Raw genomic sequence first — 20690 nt, 5'->3', positions numbered from 1 at the left:
TATAAAATTTATTCGATGGCTTTGTCGTCTTTATCTACATAATTTTTAATGTTTATTAATTGAGATTGTGAATTAGATCTCGGTTATATCAAAAACTCGATTTTTTGAGGTTATATAATTAAATGTCACTTAAAATTGAGGTTATGTTATTAATCAAATTTATTAATAAAAATAAAACAAATATTTAAAAACATATAAAATTTATTCGATGGCTTTGTCGTTTTTATCTATATAATTTTTAATGTGTATTAAATAAGCGTCTTTAATGGTTCCACAAGGTGTGTTTGAGGTTAGGTCCACATAAGTTTCCAGAGGTTGATAAAAATCTCGCGTTAAGTCTCCATTCAACTGAAACTAAACGAATGATTTAAGTTATAATATTGCAAAGATTTTTGTGTTATACACCTCTTCAAAAGCTCTATAAACAGCTTGAAAAGCAGGTTGTTTTCCTGAATGAAAAACACCTCTTGAGCCATGCAAGACCACGATTCCTTCTTTCTCAACGTTTTTGCAATTATTCATATACATACAGTGATCTGTGCGGAAATTATACCGACATGGATTTAAATAAAGTTTATCTGCAATTAAAAACAAAATTGAGACTTTAACTCTTTTTTTGTTGTTATTTTTATTACCCGGGTGAAAATGAAATATAATATTAATAATATCTTGATCACCAAAAGTTAATTGTAACTTATACTTTTTATAAATTGGTATTACATATTCAACCCAATGAAATTCTCTCATTTTAGTCAAGTTCATAAGCATAACACCTGAATTAACACCCATGGGGCCATAAAATGGGTGTCTAGCAAATCGATTGTACCACCCTATATTAGCCACTTCACTCTCAGGCACCAATGCAGCCATTTGAGTTGAATTCATGTGTGTGAAATGGTCCCAAAGTGTTTCAATTGGACTTAAAAACAACGTGTCTGAATCCACGTAAATTAAAGAGTCGATTTCGCCTAAAACAGACTAAGAATCATATTAATGATGTTTTAAATTCGATTTAAAAGCTTAATTACTGGGAAAAATAATCTTTGCGAAGCACAAGGCTTGAATAATATTCTCCATTCTTTTGTATCCCCCACAGGAAATTTTAAAGGCATTATTTTAAAGGTAAACTTCTTTAATGTCATTTCTTGCCATTGAGATAACTGGAAGGAAAAGACAATAAATTATTCGTTAACACTTCCTTAACCCTCACTTTTTCAGCAAAGCTTTCGATTAGATCATCTTCTGTTAATATTACAAACATTATTTTGCTTTCACTAAACATGATAGCAGATTTAATCATGTTTAATGTTTCATACAGTCGATCCCCACATGCCACAACAGCCAAGACTATGTTTCTACAAGAAAATTAGAAAAAATTCAACCATAACCTTTAAAAAATTTTGTTATATTACCGCTCATTAATTAAACTTATATCACGTTGAGTTACATTATTATTATTCGAATAATTTACTTTGTAATGATAAATACTGTATATTAATACTAATAAAAGTACTGAGATAAACTTAAGACACTTGTGTTTCATTGTATACTTTTTCAAAACGAGTTTAACAACGTTTAGTGCATAAAGTGCGTTTTAAATACATAACTAATCCCTTAAATATACGTTTAAAAACGGCTTAAAATAGATTATTTAGAATATTCATCGAAAAAAATCACAGCTTCAATATTAAAGTGGTAATCAATACTCATGGGGGAATTTTATGTTTCACTAGAATTAAATTTAACAATAAAAAAAGTGATTTCTTTTTAGTTTGAGTTAGGTTGGTATTACATTTTTAATCAAATATAATTAAATATAATTATCTTTTTATTAATTGTAAATCTATACTGAAAGATTCCCCAAAATATAGTTTCTTAATTGTGTATTTATAATAAAAAAATGTATAATTTTAATAAAAAACTTTATGTTAACTAGCTTCACACTGAACGCAATCAACGCGGGAAGAAGTAACTGTTTTAGATTAACGTCACTCCATACAAGCAAACTTGTCAAAAAAAGGAGACCGTTTTATGATAATTCATTATTAAGAATAGTTAATTTAATTATTCGAAAATTTACAATAACATTTATAAACCTTTAATTTTATACGTTGTGTTCTAAACCGAAGTGAAGGTAGCTGTCGCGTCAGTAATGCATCGGAAACATTTTTACTTACTTAACCTTTTCTACTACTAAAAACAGGTAGACGCTAATTTAAAGTTTCTTTACTTATAATTAATATTATACCCCGTTGTTAATCATAAAAAATCAATTTCTATCATTTCTATCGTATTAATCAAATTTCAAAAAACATAACCTCACTTTTATATTCTCAAAAAAAAATTTAATGTTCCAGATTATTTTATTATGGAAATAAATGCTTCACCATTAAACTTATTAACCCGTAAAACTAAGGTGAATCCAAAGACTTATCTAAAAATTAAACAATACAAAAACAATCTAAAAAGTGATCTTGTCCAATTGGAGATAACGGAAGACATAAAACGAGAGGGTTTGAGGGTTTTAAATGATGTTTTTGAGTCTTCGCCTATTGACGATGTTTTAAAAATAATTGGTACTTCAAAATCTGAAGATACAAGTGAAAATTGTCTTAAAAAGAGCCCTCAACAACAAGTTAAGACTTATGTTAATAAAAGAAAAATTACTACTACACCCCAATCGAAAGTTTTGGAGAGTTTCGGCTTACCGGATGATCCAATAGTTCCACTTATAGGTGATAAACTGATTTTTAAAACTTTTAAAGGGTTGGATATTGAAAAAGGTTCACCAGAAAATGTTACGTTAGTGGATAGTTTTATTGGGAAAATATTTCAAGAGGATTTAAATGGGATTTGTAAGAAAATGAAGGATAATGAAGATAATAGATTTATTGGTAATAAAAGAAAGTCAAACCTTGGTAATAATAATAAAAGGCGATCTAAGAATGATGACAAGGTAAAGACAATCAAAAAAGAAACTGCTATTGATACTGATTTCGCAATAATCATTAAAGAAAATTATAACAAAATGACGAATAAACCAAATGATGTGAGTAAAAATGAGGCGATTGTTATTAAGGGTAACCAAAAAATTAATGAGTTGAAACAAGATTTTAACCATGTTAATAAAGATGTGAATATTAAGGAAGAAAATCATATTGTAGAAAAAGTAAAAGGTAAGAGGGGTAGAAAAAAGAAAAATGGAATTAGACATAATAATCAACCAAAAATTAATGGAGCTCATTTCAACAATTTAAGTGATATAATTAATAGCAAAGTAATAGTTAAAGAAACAATTGAAGAAAATGAAATTAAGTTAGAAGAAAATAATGAACTTGATGACCATCATGATCAATTGGGTAATAATTTTGATACTTTTAATTTATCTATATAATATGTCTATATACAAAGTGTATCTAAATTGATGCGATAGATTTTAAGGGGGTCTTTCATATAACTTTTTGGTTAAAACCACTTCTCCTTCAAGTTACAGCCCTCTAAAATTAGGGGAAAAAATTGTTTTTCTTTAATAAATCCACTATGGAGGAGTTTGGAAGGATGAAATTTGGCATATAACTATTACTAGTAAGGTGACATTTTTTGACGATTTTTATAACCCTAATATGGTTTTATAAGGGGGTGAAAAAATCCACCCCTATGATACTTCGCATCAGAACTTTTTAATGCGTCTACATTTTTCTAATTAAAAAAGTAATTTAAATAGAGGGATTCAATATGCAACTTTTTTGTCCCTTAATATTTTCTCCAAAAATTGTTAGTTTATCCATAAAAAATAAAATAGTACCTATTTGACACAAATTCACAGTATGGTTATTATTTATGTAAAAATATCAAGTAGTCTGATGTCATAATGACAAATTTTTAAACAATAAGAACAGTTTCTCAAAATTGTTAATTTAATCAAAAAAAATAATAATAATAATAATACACAGACACTAACAATAACAATTAACAATACTACAAAAAAGAAATAATAACAACGTTAACAAAATATTAATAATCATAATATATGTTGAAAATGCCGCCCCTCGGCAGCGACGCACGATTCTACCCTTTGCCTCATTGAATTTCGTATTCTTTCAAAAATTCCTGGTGATCCTGTTGAAAAATCATTGATATTTTCAACAGGAATTAAAACCATGTACCATAATTCTCGCCTGATTTCTATCAAAACGTCATCAAGAAGCAGGGGCAACTCCTCTTCAAGGAAATTACAGTATGCGTCTCCATTTAATCTCATTGGAAGAAAATATCCAATTAAATAATTGTCACTGACACCAAGCCACACATTTAATGCAAATTGGATTCAACAATTTTATGTGGATTTTCTTCAGCCCATATGTGATTATTATGAAAATTTCTGATGGATTCTTTTGAAAAATTCGCCTCATCAGTAAACAAAATATAACAAAACCAAAACCATTTGAAGAATCCATTGGCAAAAAATTAACCGAGGTAGAAAATCTCGCGGTAAGAGCGCTTGAACACGTTGCAGATGATAAGGATAGAAGTTGTTTAAGTGTTGAGCAATTTTTCTTGTACTGGTTCCGGGAGAGTTCTCAATTAAATTAAGAACTTCCTCTAGTGCTACATTACGTACTTTTCGTGAACGTCCGCAATCGACAATTCTTCTTGAAAAATCTCCATCTTCTCGATGACTTTGATGAATACGCTCAAATATGCTGTGATGAGGTAGTGTACGTTCTGGATATAACTCGGCGTAAAGCCTTCGAGCTTCTAACCCATTTCCATTACCACAATCATACACAAAATGCATGCCATTGTGTTATTAGTTATTACTTAAGCAATAATTCTTTTAGTTTGTGAAAATAATACGGATAAAATCACAACAATGAAAATATTTGTCATTATGACACCTGCCTACTTGATATTTTTAAACAAGTATTTACCAATCTCTGAATTTATGTCAAATAGGTTTAAGTATTTTTTATGAACAAACTAACGATTTTAGGAGAAAATGTTATAAGACAAAAAAGTTGCGTATGAATACTTCAAGTTTCTAAATAAAAAAATGTGGGCGCATTAAAAAGTTCTGATGCAAAGTATTATAGGGGTGGATTTTTTCACCCCGTTGTAATTACATTATAGGGTTATAAAAATCGTCAAAAAATGTCACCTTATTAGTAAAAGTTATCTGCCAAATTTCATCCTTCCAAATTCCTCCATAGTGGATTTATTAAAGAAAAACATTTTTTCCCCTAATTTTAGAGGGCTGTAACTTGGAGAAGAAGTGATTTTGCCCTCCTTAATTTTCGTTTAAAATCACCCCTTAAAATCTTGGTCATCAATTTCCTGTATAATATACGTCTATATAGAGCAGTGGTGTCCATAACGTCCATCGCCAAGAAAATCATGAATCTGAAATATCTATATCTGGGCCTCAGAGTAAAAAAAAGGAAGGTTAAACCCTTCGGTCGATATTGATCAAAAATTAGTGGACACCACTGCTCTAAATCGATTAAACGTGAAAATAGTTGATTTTCAAAAATTAACTCAATCGTAACTCAAAAACTAAAAACGATGGAGAAATACTTTTTATACATAAAACCTTAGTAATGGACCATAAAGACTAGATCTATAAAAAGATTGAACTCAATTATAACCGTTCTTTATTTAGTAGCTTTTTAAATCAATTAAACATCAACATTGTTGATTTTCGAAAATTAACTCAATCATAACTCATAAACTAAAAGCGATGGGAAAATATTTTTTATACATAAAGCCTTCGTAATGGGCGATAAAGACTAGATCCATAACAAGATTGAACCCAATTATTACCATTTTTTATTTATAAGCTCTAAACCGATTAAACATCAAAATTGTTGATTTTCGAAAATTAACTCAATCATAACTCATAAAATAAAACCGATGGGGAAATATTTTTTATACATAAAACCTTAGTAATGGGCGATAAAGACTAGATCCATAACAAGATTGAACCCAATTATTACCATTTTTTATTTATAAGCTCTAAATCGATTAAACATCAAAATTGTAGATTTTCGAAAATTAACTCAATTATAACTCAAAAACTAAAAGCGATGGAGAAATACTTTTTATACATAAAACCTTAGTAATGGACCATAAAGACTAGATCTATAAAAAGATTGAACCCAATTATAACCGTTCTTTATTTAGTAGCTTTAAATCGACTAATGATCAACATTGTTGATTTTCGAAAATTAGCTCAATTATAACTCATAAACTAAAAGCGATGGGGAAATATTTTTTATACATAAAACCTTCGTAATGGAGCATAAAGGCTAGATCCATAACAAGATTCAACCCAATTATTACCATTTTTTATTTATAAGCTCTTCTAAATCGATTAAACATCAAAATTGTTGATTTTCGAAAATTAACTCAATTATAACTCAAAAACTAAAAGCGATGGGGAAATATTTTTTATACATAAAACCTTCGTAATGGGCGATAAAGACTAGATCCATAACACGATTGAACCCAATTATTACCATTTTTTATTTATAAGCTCTAAATCGATTAGACATCAAAATTGTTGATTTTCGAAAATTAACTCAATCATAACCATAGATAAGATATAATATATTTGTTATATAGATGGGCAACTATAAACGTTTGATTGAAATGCGCAATTAGTTTTGGAGACTGTCACCTACAGCGCTGAAATCATTGGCAGGCGGGAAATATAAATTAAATTTGTTATTTGAAAGGTTTATCGATGATTTTTTACGAAAGCATTGCTTGGCGACAAAACTTTACAAACTGTGCAAAACTTTAAACACATAAAATTTTGTCGTTTACAATGTTTTACAAAAAAACATCAAAAAAACATGACTAGGTATTAAATTATTATTTGGTACAGGGTTTATTAAAAAGTCTTTAAATGAATAACAAAGACTTTATCCTTTAATTTTTTTATTATTATTTTCACCACATCGTTTCCTTTTAATTTTATTGCATTTATCCAATGCTGCTTCCGCATCAATCGAGGTGTACTTATTATAAAGCAACAACAACAAATCGCTTTTTCTTCAAATCGCTAGCAACTCTTCCACTGTACACAATACAACGCAATCAAAAATAGTATGTCAAACCTGGTCAAACCAGTCAAACTGACAACTCAAAAAATTGCCAAAATGGGTTCTGTAATCGAAAGCAACGCCATAAGTGACAGTATCCAGAATTAAACGTATGTTCCCAACTTCATTAATACGAGTGACTGGTGCATGATCATAACTCATAAACTAAAAGCGATGGGGAAATATTTTTTATACATACAACCTTCGTAATGGGCGATAACGACTAGATCCATAACAAGATTAAACCCAATTATTACCATTTTTTATTTATAAGCTCTAAATCGATTAAACATCAAAATTGTTGATTACGAAAATTAACTCAATCATACCTCATAAAATAAAAGCGATGGGGAAATATTTTTTATACATAAAACCTTAGTAATGGACCATAAAGACTAGATCCATAAAAAGATTGAACCCAATTATTACCATTTTTTATTTATAAGCTCTAAACCGATTAAACATCAAAATTGTTGATTTTCGAAAAGTAACTCAATCATAACTCATAAAATAAAAGCGATGGGGAAATATTTTTTATACATAAAACCTTAGTAATGGAGCATAAAGACTAGATCCATAAAAAGATTGAACCCAATTATTACCATTTTTTATTTATAAGCTCTAAATCGATTAAACATCAAAATTGTTGATTTTCGAAAATTAACTCAATCATAACTCATAAACTAAAAGCGATGGGAAAATATTTTTTATACATAAAGCCTTCGTAATGGGCGATAACGACTAGATCCATAACAAGATTGAACCCAATTATTACCATTTTTTATTTATAAGCTCTAAATCGATTAAACATCAAAATTGTTGATTTTCGAAAATTAACTCAATCATAACTCATAAACTAAAAGCGATGGGAAAATATTTTTTATACATAAAGCCTTCGTAATGGGCGATAACGACTAGATCCATAACAAGATTGAACCCAATTATTACCATTTTTTATTTATAAGCTCTAAACCGATTAAACATCAAAATTGTTGATTTTCGAAAATTAACTCAATCATAACTCATAAAATAAAAGCGATGGGGAAATATTTTTTATACATAAAACCTTAGTAATGGGCGATAAAGACTAGATCCATAACAAGATTGAACCCAATTATTACCATTTTTTATTTATAAGCTCTAAATCGATTAAACATCAAAATTGTTGATTTTCGAAAATTAACTCAATCATAACTCATAAACTAAAAGCGATGGGGAAATATTTTTTATACATACAACCTTCGTAATGGGCGATAACGACTAGATCCATAACAAGATTGAACCCAATTATTACCATTTTTTATTTATAAGCTCTAAATCGATTAAACATCAAAATTGTTGATTACGAAAATTAACTCAATCATAACTCATAAAATAAAAGCGATGGGGAAATACTTTTTATACATAAAACCTTAGTAATGGACCATAAAGACTAGATCTATAAAAAGATTGAACTCAATTATAACCGTTCTTTATTTAGTAGCTTTTTAAATCGACTAAACATCAACATTGTTGATTTTCGAAAATTAACTTAAACATAACTCATAAACTAAAAGCGATGGGGAAATATTTTTTATACATAAAACCTTCGTAATGGGCGATAACGACTAGATCCATAACAAGATTGAACCCAATTATTACCATTTTTTATTTATAAGCTCTAAACCGATTAAACATCAAAATTGTTGATTTTCGAAAATTAACTCAATCATACCTCATAAAATAAAAGCGATGGGGAAATATTTTTTATACATAAAACCTTAGTAATGGACCATAAAGACTAGATCCATAAAAAGATTGAACCCAATTATAACCGTTCTCTATTTAGTAGCTTTAAATCGACTAAACATCAACATTGTTGATTTTCGAAAATTAACTTAATCATGACTCATAAACTAAAAGCGATGGGGAAATATTTTTTATACATAAAACCTTCGTAATGGGCGATAAAGACTAGATCCATAACAAGATTGAACCCAATTAGTACCACTTTTTATTTATAAGCTCTAAACCGATTAAACATCAAAATTGTTGATTTTCGAAAATTAACTCAATCATAATTCATAAAATAAAAGCGATGGGGAAATACTTTTTATACATAAAACCAAAAATAAATAATAAAAAATTTAAATTTATTTATTTATTTTTTATCATAAATTGAATTGTCGTTTCTCCATATTCAATGGCAAGAAGGCTGAAAATTTTAAATGGTACGCCCCATATTTTTTTAACCTACCAGAATTAAATTTTTATAAAACCTAATTTTTGTTTTCATTGATTCATTTATTTGTTGTTCTATTTGTTATTTTTGGTAAATAAAAGATAGTGAACTAAAAGATTATCAATTAAAGTTAATTGTAAAGATAAATTAAACGAAAAACTGTCAAAATATCATGGCCTAATAAAAATATAACCGGTTTCCGGCATTTTCCGGCAAATTCCCTTTCTGGTGGGCTAATAAAATGTGGGGCGTAGCATTTAAATTTTTCACTTTCTTGCCATTGAATGCGGAAAAAAGGTAATTCACTTTTTGACCTGTACAAGATACTGTGACACAAGCCCTAGAACTAGAATCATTCGGGTTTAGCCGTCTTGAAAGGCGTGCGGCTAATTCCGAATGTTTCTAGTTCTCGGTCTAGTGTTAGTTCTACCTTGCACTATCACTAGAACTAACACAAGACCTAGAACTAGAATCATTCGAGTTTAGCCGTCTTGAGAGACGTGCGGCTAAATCCGAATGTTTCTAGTTCTCAGGATAGTGTTGGTTCTAGTTTTAATTGTTATTTAGCGTTAGATTGTAGTATATTTTTATTGAACGAAAAGTAGAAGTACCACTAGACCTAGAACCAGAAACGAAACATTCGGATTTACCCGTGCGTCTCTTAAGGCGCCCGAAAACTCGGGGGTTTAAGGACGTTACCTTTTTTCAAGCAAAACTTTTCCTTTGCAAAACTTCCAAATGCCTGTATTATTATTATTAAGCTATGTTACATTTTATGTGGGACAGTGCAAGTGCATAGTAATTTCGTAACAAAGGTTACTGCATTTATATATTGCGAGTTATATGAAATTCTCGGTATTTCCATGTATATTTAACACTAATTTCCTCATAGCCTCATTGGCGTATTTGACAAGTGGCAATTTATTACAACTCCCATCTCGATTCATCGATGTATTTCTCACGTATCAAATTGTCAATGTTGGTCTCCACCAAGCAAATATCAATTATTTTGTTGAGATCAAGATCTTCACTTGACTTAAGTTTTTTTTTAAGTCTTAAATGGTTTTTGGTTAATCTAAACCTATTCACCATTAACCTTACTTCAAAATCATATGCATATTATACTTTTATAATTTATTACATTACATATGTTTTATAAAAGATTACAATGATGATTATGATGAATGTTTAAAAAAGTAAACATTTGTTCTTCGTCTCTAGATATTGAATTTTTTCCTGGAGAACTAATGTGGGCGAGATTCGGAAAATTCCCTTATTGGCCTTGTATGGTTACTTCACATCCACAAACCGACAAAACCACCCGATATATCAGTAAGTTTTAAAAACAATTTGTTGAATGTTACCTAAAAAATAAATTTTATTAATTTCTATGTATTAGATAGTCAAAAATTAGAGGTCTACGTTCGTTTTTTTGGAGATAGAGGAAGGTGTTCATGGATACCAAAAACACATCTGTTACCTTATTCAACTCTTGAAGAATTGGATCAATGTTTAAGTATTGTAAGTAATAAAGTTGATTTTTAATCTAGCTTATATTTAATTTTAATTGCAATTCTTAAAGAATAAAAAGCATTTGGCGCATGCTAGTGCAAGATCTCATTACGTTAAAAATTGGAGAGTGGCAATACGGGAAGCGGATTCACTCAAAAATAAGTCCTTAGATGAAAAATTTAAATTTTTCGAATCGGTTTTAAAGGAACAAGAAGAAATTTTACGCGAGAAAAAGTTAAAAAAACAATTAAACCGAGTTGCAAAACGCAAATTATCCCTGGAAGATAATAAAGATGTTATACCTCTTGCACAAAATGAGATAAATTCGCCGCCCGCAAAACGAAAACGTATCAAAAGTGAAGAAATCGTTGATAATAACATTGATAATATCGAAAATAAACCGTTTTCGGTCACTTTAGAGGAACAAACGTTGCTTTATAAACGCAATAATTTATTTAAAGGAGTTACGCGAGAGAAAGTTTGTCATTTTTGTTTAAAATCTGGAATTGTTTTAAGGTGCAAAGGTAAATGTCAAGGTTTTTACCATTCCGAATGTATTAAAAAAAATGCTGAATCGTTATCAAACAAAAACAACAGTTTTAACAAAACACAGGTTAAAATAGTTTCTATAAAAGATCGGAGGCGATTAACACCAACGAATTTAAATCTTAATGAACAATCCGACGAATTTAAAGAATTGAGTTTAAGCGATAAAATCGATAGTAAAATGAATGAAGTTATGAAAGACTTTAATGATAAAGCGTTGTATTTAGAATCAACCGACAGTAGTTGCTATGAAAGTTCTGTTGATCTTAATGCAGACGATTTAGATTCAATTGATAATGATATTTGTAAAAGTTGTTTAACAAATTCCTCACCCACTGTGTGTTTTATCTGTGAAAATAATTTTGAATATAACCCCAGTGATGGATCGTTTTCAAAAAGTGAGGTTGAGATGAATAGTAGCTTAGATAAACAAAACGGAAGTATAAGCGGCGACGTAACTCCAAAAGTCGAGGAAGAAAATCATGTGCAACGTTGTTCTTCGTCAAAATGTAACAAATTCTTTCATCCGCATTGCTTAAAAAAATGGCCCCAAACGCAATGGTCGATTACATCAACAAGAAAACATAAATCACCTGGAATAAATTCAAATTCAAACGAATTCATTTGTCCCACTCACTTTTGCCACATTTGCGTTTACGATGATCCAAGATCCTTAACATCTCGTTTTTACGGTGACAAACTAGTAAAATGTATTTATTGTCCAACAACGTATCATATGGCAACGTGCTGTATTCCCGCAGGGACACAAATTTTAAGTTCTACCCAAATCATTTGCACAAAACATTTTGGAGCGAGCTTTCACCAATCAAATTCTTCCACAAAAACAAAACGAATTCTTCCGATAAATACGACATGGTGTTTTATTTGTTCAAAAGGAGGTGCGCTAATTTGTTGCGAAACATGTCCAACGAGCGTTCACGCTGAATGCGTGGCCGTTAAATACGACGTTGACGATAAATTTATTTGTGAGGATTGTGAATTTGGACGGTTTCCACTTTACGACGAAGTTGTTTGGGTAAAATTGGGGTATTATCGATGGTGGCCAGCGTTGATTATGTTTCCAAATGAGGTCCCTGACAAGATAAACGAAATGAAACACAGACCTGGTGAGTTTGTGGTTATGTTTTTTGGAACTTACAATTATTATTGGATCGGAAGGGAACGTGTTTTTGTCTTTGAGGAAGGTGACGATTCCGGAAGTGGTGGAGGAAACGGGCAAAAAAAGAAAATGGAGGAGATTTTTAAGAAATCCATTGAAGAGGCCACACAAGCTTTTTTATTAAAAAGAGGTAAAAAGGAATCATTTATTATTAAATCAAGTCAAAAGTATTTTAAACAAATTTGATTAAATTCTATTACTTTTTATTACAAGCTTAATTAGATTAAACTAAAATATCTAACATAACTTTAATCTTGCTTTATATATTTCTATGCTCTTGGTTAGATCAATTAGAATCTGAATCAAACAAATTTGGGAATTATTTTAAAGATAAATAAAGTCTTGAAGAATATAATCAAAAATTTAAAGATAATCATGACATCTCTATCAAACTTGTGGCGAAGTAAATAGTAAAATATATTTCTGATTTATTTAGATTTACTTATATTTAGACAGATTTAATTTTATATTAAATTGTTTTATAACGATTTTGGCCCATAAATTAACTTCCAAGATGCCCTGAAATATCTTAATAAAATAATTGATATCTTTTGTCAAATATAAGATGATATGGCGACAGTTATAGGGACTTGTTAACATATTCAACTATACCTTTGCTATATATGGAGCTGTCTTCTTACACAACCACTGTTTTTTGTTTTAAACAAAATATCGATATGTAAACCCATCAAGTTATCGCGGCAGAAATTGTGATATGACACTCGTTTTTATGAAGTGCTTTTTTTTGCCAAACTGGGGATAACTGATGTTAATGTTTTTTTCGTTGGCTTATTTGGGATGTTAGATTTAGTCTATTAAAGAAGTAGTATTTTTATTGTAAAGTAATATTCTCTTAAGAGAGTATTTACGTTTATAAGTCAAATTCTATTCTATCTTTTTATATGTTTGTATTCATATTTCAGGTAGCTTTCAAAACAAAATCAAATCAAAAGGTGTTGTTTCTCACTTTTTTAATAAATTATTAAACCATTTCCATAAGCCATAAAAAACGTAGTGCTCTTAGTTCATCTAATTTCTTTTTTTCGCTTTTCGCCTGTTTAGCTCGCTGTTCGAAACGTTCTAGCCTTTAGCACTTCTGACTTCTACATATGCAAAAATACCGATACCCAAAGTAATATACAGGGTGATTTATTAGCTCACCATCCAACTTTGACATATGATAGCTAATCCAATTACTATTTCAATTATTTATGAAATTATAACTCTTTAAAGTTTTAATTTTTATATCATAATTAACTACTATATATTTTTAATCACATAAATATTACAAATATCGTTCAAAATAGCCTCCTTCTGCTAGAATACATGCTTCACAACGACGAATTAAAGAGTTCTTACGCCGAATTAAAATGTCTGGTTGATTTCTTATTTCAGTAGCATATTTTGAATTACATTAAGAGGTATATTTTCAAGTAAATCAAAAAAATTTATTGTTCAAAAAAAATTTGTAATTTACAGCGTTGAAACGTCCATCAAGTACCTGCAAACCTAGTAAATTATTGTTAAATATTCCACCCCAAACGTTGATGCTGAAACGTTGTTGAAATTTCCTTGGTCTAATCGCATGCGGATTCTGTAATCCCCAGATATGTTCATTATGGTAATTGTTTATACCATCTCGTGTAAAACAGGATTCATCTGTCCAGAGAACATTTGAAATGAAGTCATTATTTTGGGCATGTTGCTGCAATAACCATTCACAAAATGCTAAACGTTGCTGATTATCTCCTGGCTGTAGAGCTTGAACATTCTGTTTACGATACGGATGAAGGACTTCGCGGTTCAATACTCGCCATGTAAAATTTTGACTTACTTGTATGTTGTGTGCTATTCTTCGAGTGCTGATGGAAGGCTAATCTATGACAACATTAATTACAGCTTCTTCGTCCTCTACATTAACTAAATGCGGTCGAATAGCTTTTTTTTGTTGGAGCAGGATTACCTGTTTTTCGAAGTCTTCTGAAAGAAGCGCTAAAAACTGAATAATATGACAAATGACGCTGTGGAAATCTTTCTTGACATTTTCTCGTACTGATTGTCGAGCATTTTCATTGCAAAAACCATACACGAAAATTATATCAGCATACTCTTCAGTGCTATAAGCATATCATTTTGAGTTTCTTCTTGTATGTAATAATTAAACCTTACAGTATACTGACATATTACAATGACAACTTTGTTTTTGTTGAATGTTTGATCTTACTGACTATTAAATTCGCTGCAGAAAACTTTAAAGTGTTATAATTTCGTAAACAATTGAAATAGGACATATGTAAGATAATAATAAGATAATAAGATTTTTTTTGGTAATTGGAGTAGCTATCATAAGTCAAAGTTTGATGGTGATCTAATAAATCACCCTGTATACTATACCCATACTTTGCATCATTGTTAACAGCGGTGTGTAACCTTAATTAAAAATGTTAACTGCTAGAGGCTTCGCAAATTGAACTATCGGTGGGCAAGAATGCAAATATTTTGAAGAAAACGTCTGCAGATTGAGACTTTTATTGTTATTATGGGTGTTTCCCTCCAAAGCTGCAATAAATCCTGTTATGTTAAATTTTGGTAAATAGGTTTAATAACTTTTTGAACTTCTGCAGAAAGTGGTGGTCTCTTGTACTTAAAACTGTCTAAACTATTATTTGCTTCAACTTGGTGCCATTTACACCAGCTATACCTTTACCAAGGGAGCAATGTTGTTCTATTGCCACCACCAATGTAGGTAGTGTATTTCATTTTATGTTTTTCATCGGATCGTTCTAGTGTTGTGGGATACTTCCTAGTTCTAGTTTTAGTGTTAGTTCTAGTGCAATAAAAAGATGCAACATAGTGATATCTTATGCTAACTAGCGCTACCTACCGCTGTCATTTCTAAAATGGATAAGATGAGAGATGTTAATCTATTTGTAGAGTCTTTGAAGATGGTTATCTTAACTTTATGTTATTAATCTTAACAATTGTTACCAAAGCAATTATAGCATTCTTCTAACAATTTAGAACTTGACCTGAATCATTTTTGACATTTTTTAACTAAATTTGTTATTTGGGCAATATAATTCCAAACGTTTTCTGCAATTTAGAGTTTGGCCAATGCAATACCAGAATTTTTTCTGAAACTTGGACGTTGATTAATGTTACCTCGAGCATTTTTTTGCTATTTGGAGTCTTATCAATGCAATTCCAGCATTTTTCTTGTAAAATAAATTCGAACCAGAGTAATTACAAAAGCTTTTTTCAAATTTACAGTTTGGTCAATGTAATTCCAGATATTTTCTTGCAAGTTGGAAATAGCTCAGTGTAACTTGCAGCTTTTTTTTGAAGTCGTGGATCTTACCAATTGCAATTAGAGGCCAATTTCCAACAATATAGGATTTCTCCAATATAATTCCAAATCTTTTTCTGCAGTTTAAAGTTTGATCAATGCAATTCTAGAATTTTTCCTGAATCTTGGACATTGGTCATCCTAACTTTATGTTATTAATCTTAACAATTGTTACCAAAGCAATTTTCGCCTTCTAACAATTTAGAACTTGGCCTGTATGATTTCTAACATTTTTTTATCTAAATTTGTTATTTTGGCAATATAATTCCAAACGTTCTCTGCAATTTAGAATTTGGCCAATGGAATTCTAGAATTTTTTCTGAAACTTTGACATTGGTTAATGTTACTCCTAGCATTTTCTTGCTATCTGGAGTCTTACCAATGGCAATTCTATCATTTTCTTGCAAATTAAAATTCACTACAATCACTATTTATTGTGAAAATGTTGTGAATTTTGATTATATTATTTAAATATGTTATATTAGGCATCAAAATCATACATTTTCAAATATAAAACGTTACTAGGTTCGCAATTGTGGTAGTCATTCACAACAATCACTATTTTTGTGAAAATTTTATGAATTTATCAATTAATATTTTTTTTACATTATGTGTCGTGTTTGGTATCAAAATCGATTATTTTTAACTAAAAAATTAGATTTGTAGGTTTACCGGCCTGGTAATTAATCATTTTTAATATTCATATATCATATTTGAAATCAAAAACGAACATTTTGAATCAAATTATTACTTTAGAAAGTACTTCAGCGTCAAAACCATGCACAACAATCACTATTTTTTGCAAAAATTTTGTTCACTGACATCGTAATTAACTACCATCATCACTAATTTTGTGAATTTTGCGTTTTTACTATTTAAACATCATTTTTGATATCAAAATTAAATATTTTCAATTAGATTATTATCTTACAACATTCCGTAACCTTTTATCATTCACAATAATCACTGTTTTTTGTGAAAATATTGTGAATTTTGATTTTACACCTAAATATGCCATGTTTGGTATCAAAATTGATCATTTTCACCCAAAGAATTAAGATTTCGAAGTTTATCAGCGTGGTAATTAATCACAATCATCACTAGTTTTGTGAAAATTTTGTAAATTTAGCATTTTACTATTCCTATATCATCTTTAACATCAAAAACTAACATTTTTAATTTAATTATTATTTCGTAACCTTCCCCAGAGTCATAACTATTCCCAAGAATCACTATTTTTCTTTGTGAAAATGTTGTGAATTTTAATTTTACACCTAAATATGTCATGTTTGGTAACAAAATTGATCATTAAGGACCGAAACTAGTTAGACTTAACTTCTATATAAAATTAAAGGACATAAACTTTTAATTTTGTAATCACAGGTTCACCGGCGTGGTAATTAATCATTTTTAATATTCATATATCATATTTGAAATCAAAAACGAATATTTTGAATTAAATTATTATCTTAGAACGTACTTCAGCGTCAAAATCATTCACAAAATCACTATTTTTTGTGAAAATGTTGTGAATCTTAATTTTTCACCCAAATATGTCACGTTTGGTATCAAAATCAGCCATTTTGAACCAAAGAATTAAGATTTCAAGGTTCACCGACGTCGTAATTAATCATCATCATCACTAATTTTGTGAATTTTGCGTTTTTACTATTTATACATCATTTTTGATATCAAAATTGAATATTTTCAATTAGATTATTATTTTACAACAATCCGTAATCTCATTATCATTCACAATAACAATTTTTTGTGTGCAAATGTTGTGAATTAAGCGTGGTAATTACTCACAATCATCACTATTTTTGTGAAAATTTTGTAAATTTTGCATTTTACTATTCCTATATCATCTTTAACATCAAAAACTAAAATTTTTAATTTAATTATTATTTCGTAACCTTCCCCAGAGTCATAACGATTCCCAACAATCACTATTTTTTTTGTGCAAATGTTGTGAATTTTAATTTTACACCTAAATATGGCATGTTTGGTATCAAAATTGATTATTTTGATCCAAAGAGTTAAGATTTCGAGGTTTACAAGCGTGGTAATTAATCACAATCATCACTATTTTTGTGAAAATTTTGTAAATTTTGCATTTTACTATTCCTATATCATCTTTAACATCAAAAACTAAAATTCTTAATTTAATTATTATTTCGTAACCTTCCCCAGAGTCATAACGATTCCCAACAATCACTATTTTTCTTTGTGAAAATGTTGTGAATTTTAATTTTACACCTAAATATGTCATGTTTGGTAACAAAATTGATCATTAAGGGCCGAAACTAGTTAGACTTAACTTCTATATAAAATAAAAGACATAAATTTTTAATTTTATACAAACATCTAGAAAACGACACTGGTCCGAAATTGTAGGTTCATCTATTTTTTCTATTGTCGGTTCTTAGACGTATGATGCAAATCGGATTTGAAATCGTATAACGTGATTGGCGCTTAGCTTTATTCTTTAAAACAAATGGTATTTTAGGTCTTTCGATATTCTGCATTTTTTCTAAGATAAGTTACACCTTTACCTACCAGACAGCATGAAAATCTCTAAAAACGATCAAATGTCGCTTAGTCAAGTGATGTATAACGCGGTCCAATTATAAGCTAAAATATGTAACAAGAATATATAAATAAATTTATAAGGTGAGATTGAAGTTTTGTTCAATATCTTCTTTAATTGACCTTATCTGGTAATCACACAGCTTAAATATTAAAATGAATTGTAACCTCTAAAATTTATTAAAAAAGCATTAAAATTAATAAAATTGTTTTAAATTTGATCATTATTCATTAAGGAATTAATTGAGCAGTATTACATTTGACTAGATCATAATTAATTAAAATTTTATTAATAATGTGTTATAATTACACAATACATGAATTTATTTTTTTTTATGTTTAGAATTTAAAGAGTCGTATAAAAATAAATCAAGAATTCGACCCCCACCATACGTAAAAATTAAAGTAAATCGTCCCGTAGGAAATGTAAGACAATTCGACGGCAACATAAGCAATACAACACCTTGCGAGTGTAGTAAACTACAAGAAAACCCATGCGGTCCAGACAGCGACTGTTTAAATAGATTACTTTTAACCGAATGTGATCCCACGGTTTGCCCGGCAGGTTCAAATTGTCAAAATCAATGTTTTGAACAAAGAATTTACCCCGATTTGGTACCATATAAAACTGAAGCGCGCGGTTGGGGTTTAAAATCTTTAGAACCGTTAAGAAAGGGTCAATTCATTATCGAATATGTAGGCGAAATGATAGATGAAATCGAATATCAACGAAGAATTAAGCAAATGAATGAAATAAAAGAAGATAACTATTATTTTTTAACAATTGATAAAGATCGGATGATCGATGCTGGTCTCAAAGGTAATTTAGCACGATTTATGAATCATAGTTGTAAACCAAATTGTGAAACGCAAAAATGGACCGTTAACGGAGATACAAGAGTCGGTTTATTTGCTTTGGAAGACATCCCAGAAAACGTAGAGTTAACCTTTAATTATAATTTGGAATGTATTGGGAAGGAGAAAAAGATTTGTTTATGCGGAGCATCGAATTGTAGTGGTTTTATCGGGGTTAAAGTGAACAAACCCCAAACAACATCGAATAATATGAGGAAAAAGCGAAAAAAGCGATCTAAAAAACGACATTTAGAAAGTATTCAAAGTACCGTTAAGAAATGTTTTGTTTGTGGATTAATAGATGAGGATTTGAAGTTGTGCGACAACAAGAGCTGTTTAAATTATTATCATTTGAAATGCGTGGGATTAGAAAATTGGCCGGAAAATAATAGAAAATGGATTTGTCCATGGCATACATGCACGATTTGTACACAACGTACAATTCGGTGTTGTACGAAATGTTTAAATTCTTATTGCCCGAAACATTCCGAAGGTAATATCCGTCATGATGATAAAAATGGATTCGTCTGTTCCATGCATGATTCGTTAAGACAACCAAAAGAAGTCGAATTTCATACCGTTGATGTTGATGAAAATGAGACGAGTTTAACCGCAGCGAATGCTACTGTAATAAATAATGAAGAGTTAGAAAAAAAAGATAAACAATATTTAGAGAAAGAAGGCAAAAACAATTTCTTAGGCGTTGACCAAAAGATAAATGGTTTAATAATTTTAACACCAAATAAAATAAATTCGAAAAGAAAACGAAACAATAAAAATAACACAAATTCATTTAAAAGTAAACGTAAACGTTCTGATGTTGGTAACACTAACAGTGTCCAAGAAAAACGGACTTTAAGAAGTGGATCAGTGACTAATAATAATGTAGTTAGTGAAAAACTTTGAAGTAAGGCATAACTTTTTTGTATAATTGTATATTTTTTTGTATATTCAATATTTAATAATTACTATTTATAGTTTTTAATTTTATATAACTTTGTCATATATGATTCTTTAATGCATAATATGTTCTTTTTAAATTAAGTTGTAAAGTAAGAAAAAAATATTTCGAAGACTTTATATTACTGATGGAATAAATTTTTTAGTAATTATATCTTTTCAATAGTTTATTTATATTTGTACCTTTTACATTCAAACAATTTATTGATATGTTTTAGGAAACTTCATCAAAGCAGATGTTTTGGATGAAAGAAATATCTTCTTTAGAAATTAACGATATATATTCAGTTCCCAGATCAATTTTGAGAAATGCCATTTCTTAGGATAACATTTTTTATGAATGGTTTTGCGGCCGCTTCTTCATTCTTTATGGGGTAT

The 20690-nt window shown here is 29.5% G+C and overlaps 2 protein-coding genes across 2 annotated transcripts; one reads left to right on the top strand and one right to left on the bottom strand.

The window, feature by feature from the left end:
• Positions 1–183: 183 nt before the first annotated feature.
• LOC111415982 (glucoside xylosyltransferase 1 shams) lies at positions 184–1635 on the bottom strand. Its single transcript, XM_023047892.2, has 6 exons — positions 1413–1635; positions 1211–1355; positions 1029–1160; positions 636–978; positions 406–578; positions 184–354 (listed from the first exon to the last, which is right to left on the bottom strand). The coding sequence occupies exons 1-6, from the start codon at positions 1541–1543 to the stop codon at positions 202–204; spliced, it is 1077 nt and encodes a 358-aa protein (XP_022903660.2). The 5' UTR covers positions 1544–1635; the 3' UTR covers positions 184–201.
• A 310-nt stretch (positions 1636–1945) lies between these two features.
• LOC111415985 (Nuclear receptor binding SET domain protein) lies at positions 1946–20464 on the top strand. The gene is made up of 6 exons (XM_023047897.2): positions 1946–2203; positions 2358–3359; positions 10546–10656; positions 10724–10845; positions 10907–12692; positions 18841–20464. Exons 2-6 carry the CDS (start codon positions 2369–2371, stop codon positions 20256–20258), a joined length of 4428 nt encoding a protein of 1475 aa, XP_022903665.2. The 5' UTR covers positions 1946–2203; positions 2358–2368; the 3' UTR covers positions 20259–20464.
• Positions 20465–20690: the final 226 nt, after the last annotated feature.

The sequence above is a fragment of the Onthophagus taurus genome, chromosome 2 (assembly GCF_036711975.1).
Source record: "Onthophagus taurus isolate NC chromosome 2, IU_Otau_3.0, whole genome shotgun sequence".
In the NCBI taxonomy this organism is placed as follows: Eukaryota; Metazoa; Arthropoda; class Insecta; order Coleoptera; family Scarabaeidae; genus Onthophagus; species Onthophagus taurus.
This window is presented reverse-complemented; position numbering and strand designations above follow the sequence as displayed.

Bases quoted from the DNA above. Each gene is read 5' to 3' on its own strand.
- LOC111415982 (XM_023047892.2), bottom strand. From the start codon at position 1,543: ATGAAACACAAGTGTCTTAAGTTTATCTCAGTACTTTTATTAGTATTA. The intron at 1,161-1,210 runs GTGAGGGTTAAG...TTTTCCTTCCAG, and splicing joins TCGAAAGCTTTGCTGAAAAA to TTATCTCAATGGCAAGAAAT. The intron at 979-1,028 runs GTAATTAAGCTT...TATGATTCTTAG, and splicing joins CGCAAAGATTATTTTTCCCA to TCTGTTTTAGGCGAAATCGA.
- LOC111415985 (XM_023047897.2), top strand. From the start codon at position 2,369: ATGGAAATAAATGCTTCACCATTAAACTTATTAACCCGTAAAACTAAG. The intron at 10,657-10,723 runs GTAAGTTTTAAA...TCTATGTATTAG, and splicing joins CAAAACCACCCGATATATCA to ATAGTCAAAAATTAGAGGTC. The intron at 12,693-18,840 runs GTAAAAAGGAAT...TTTTATGTTTAG, and splicing joins AGCTTTTTTATTAAAAAGAG to AATTTAAAGAGTCGTATAAA.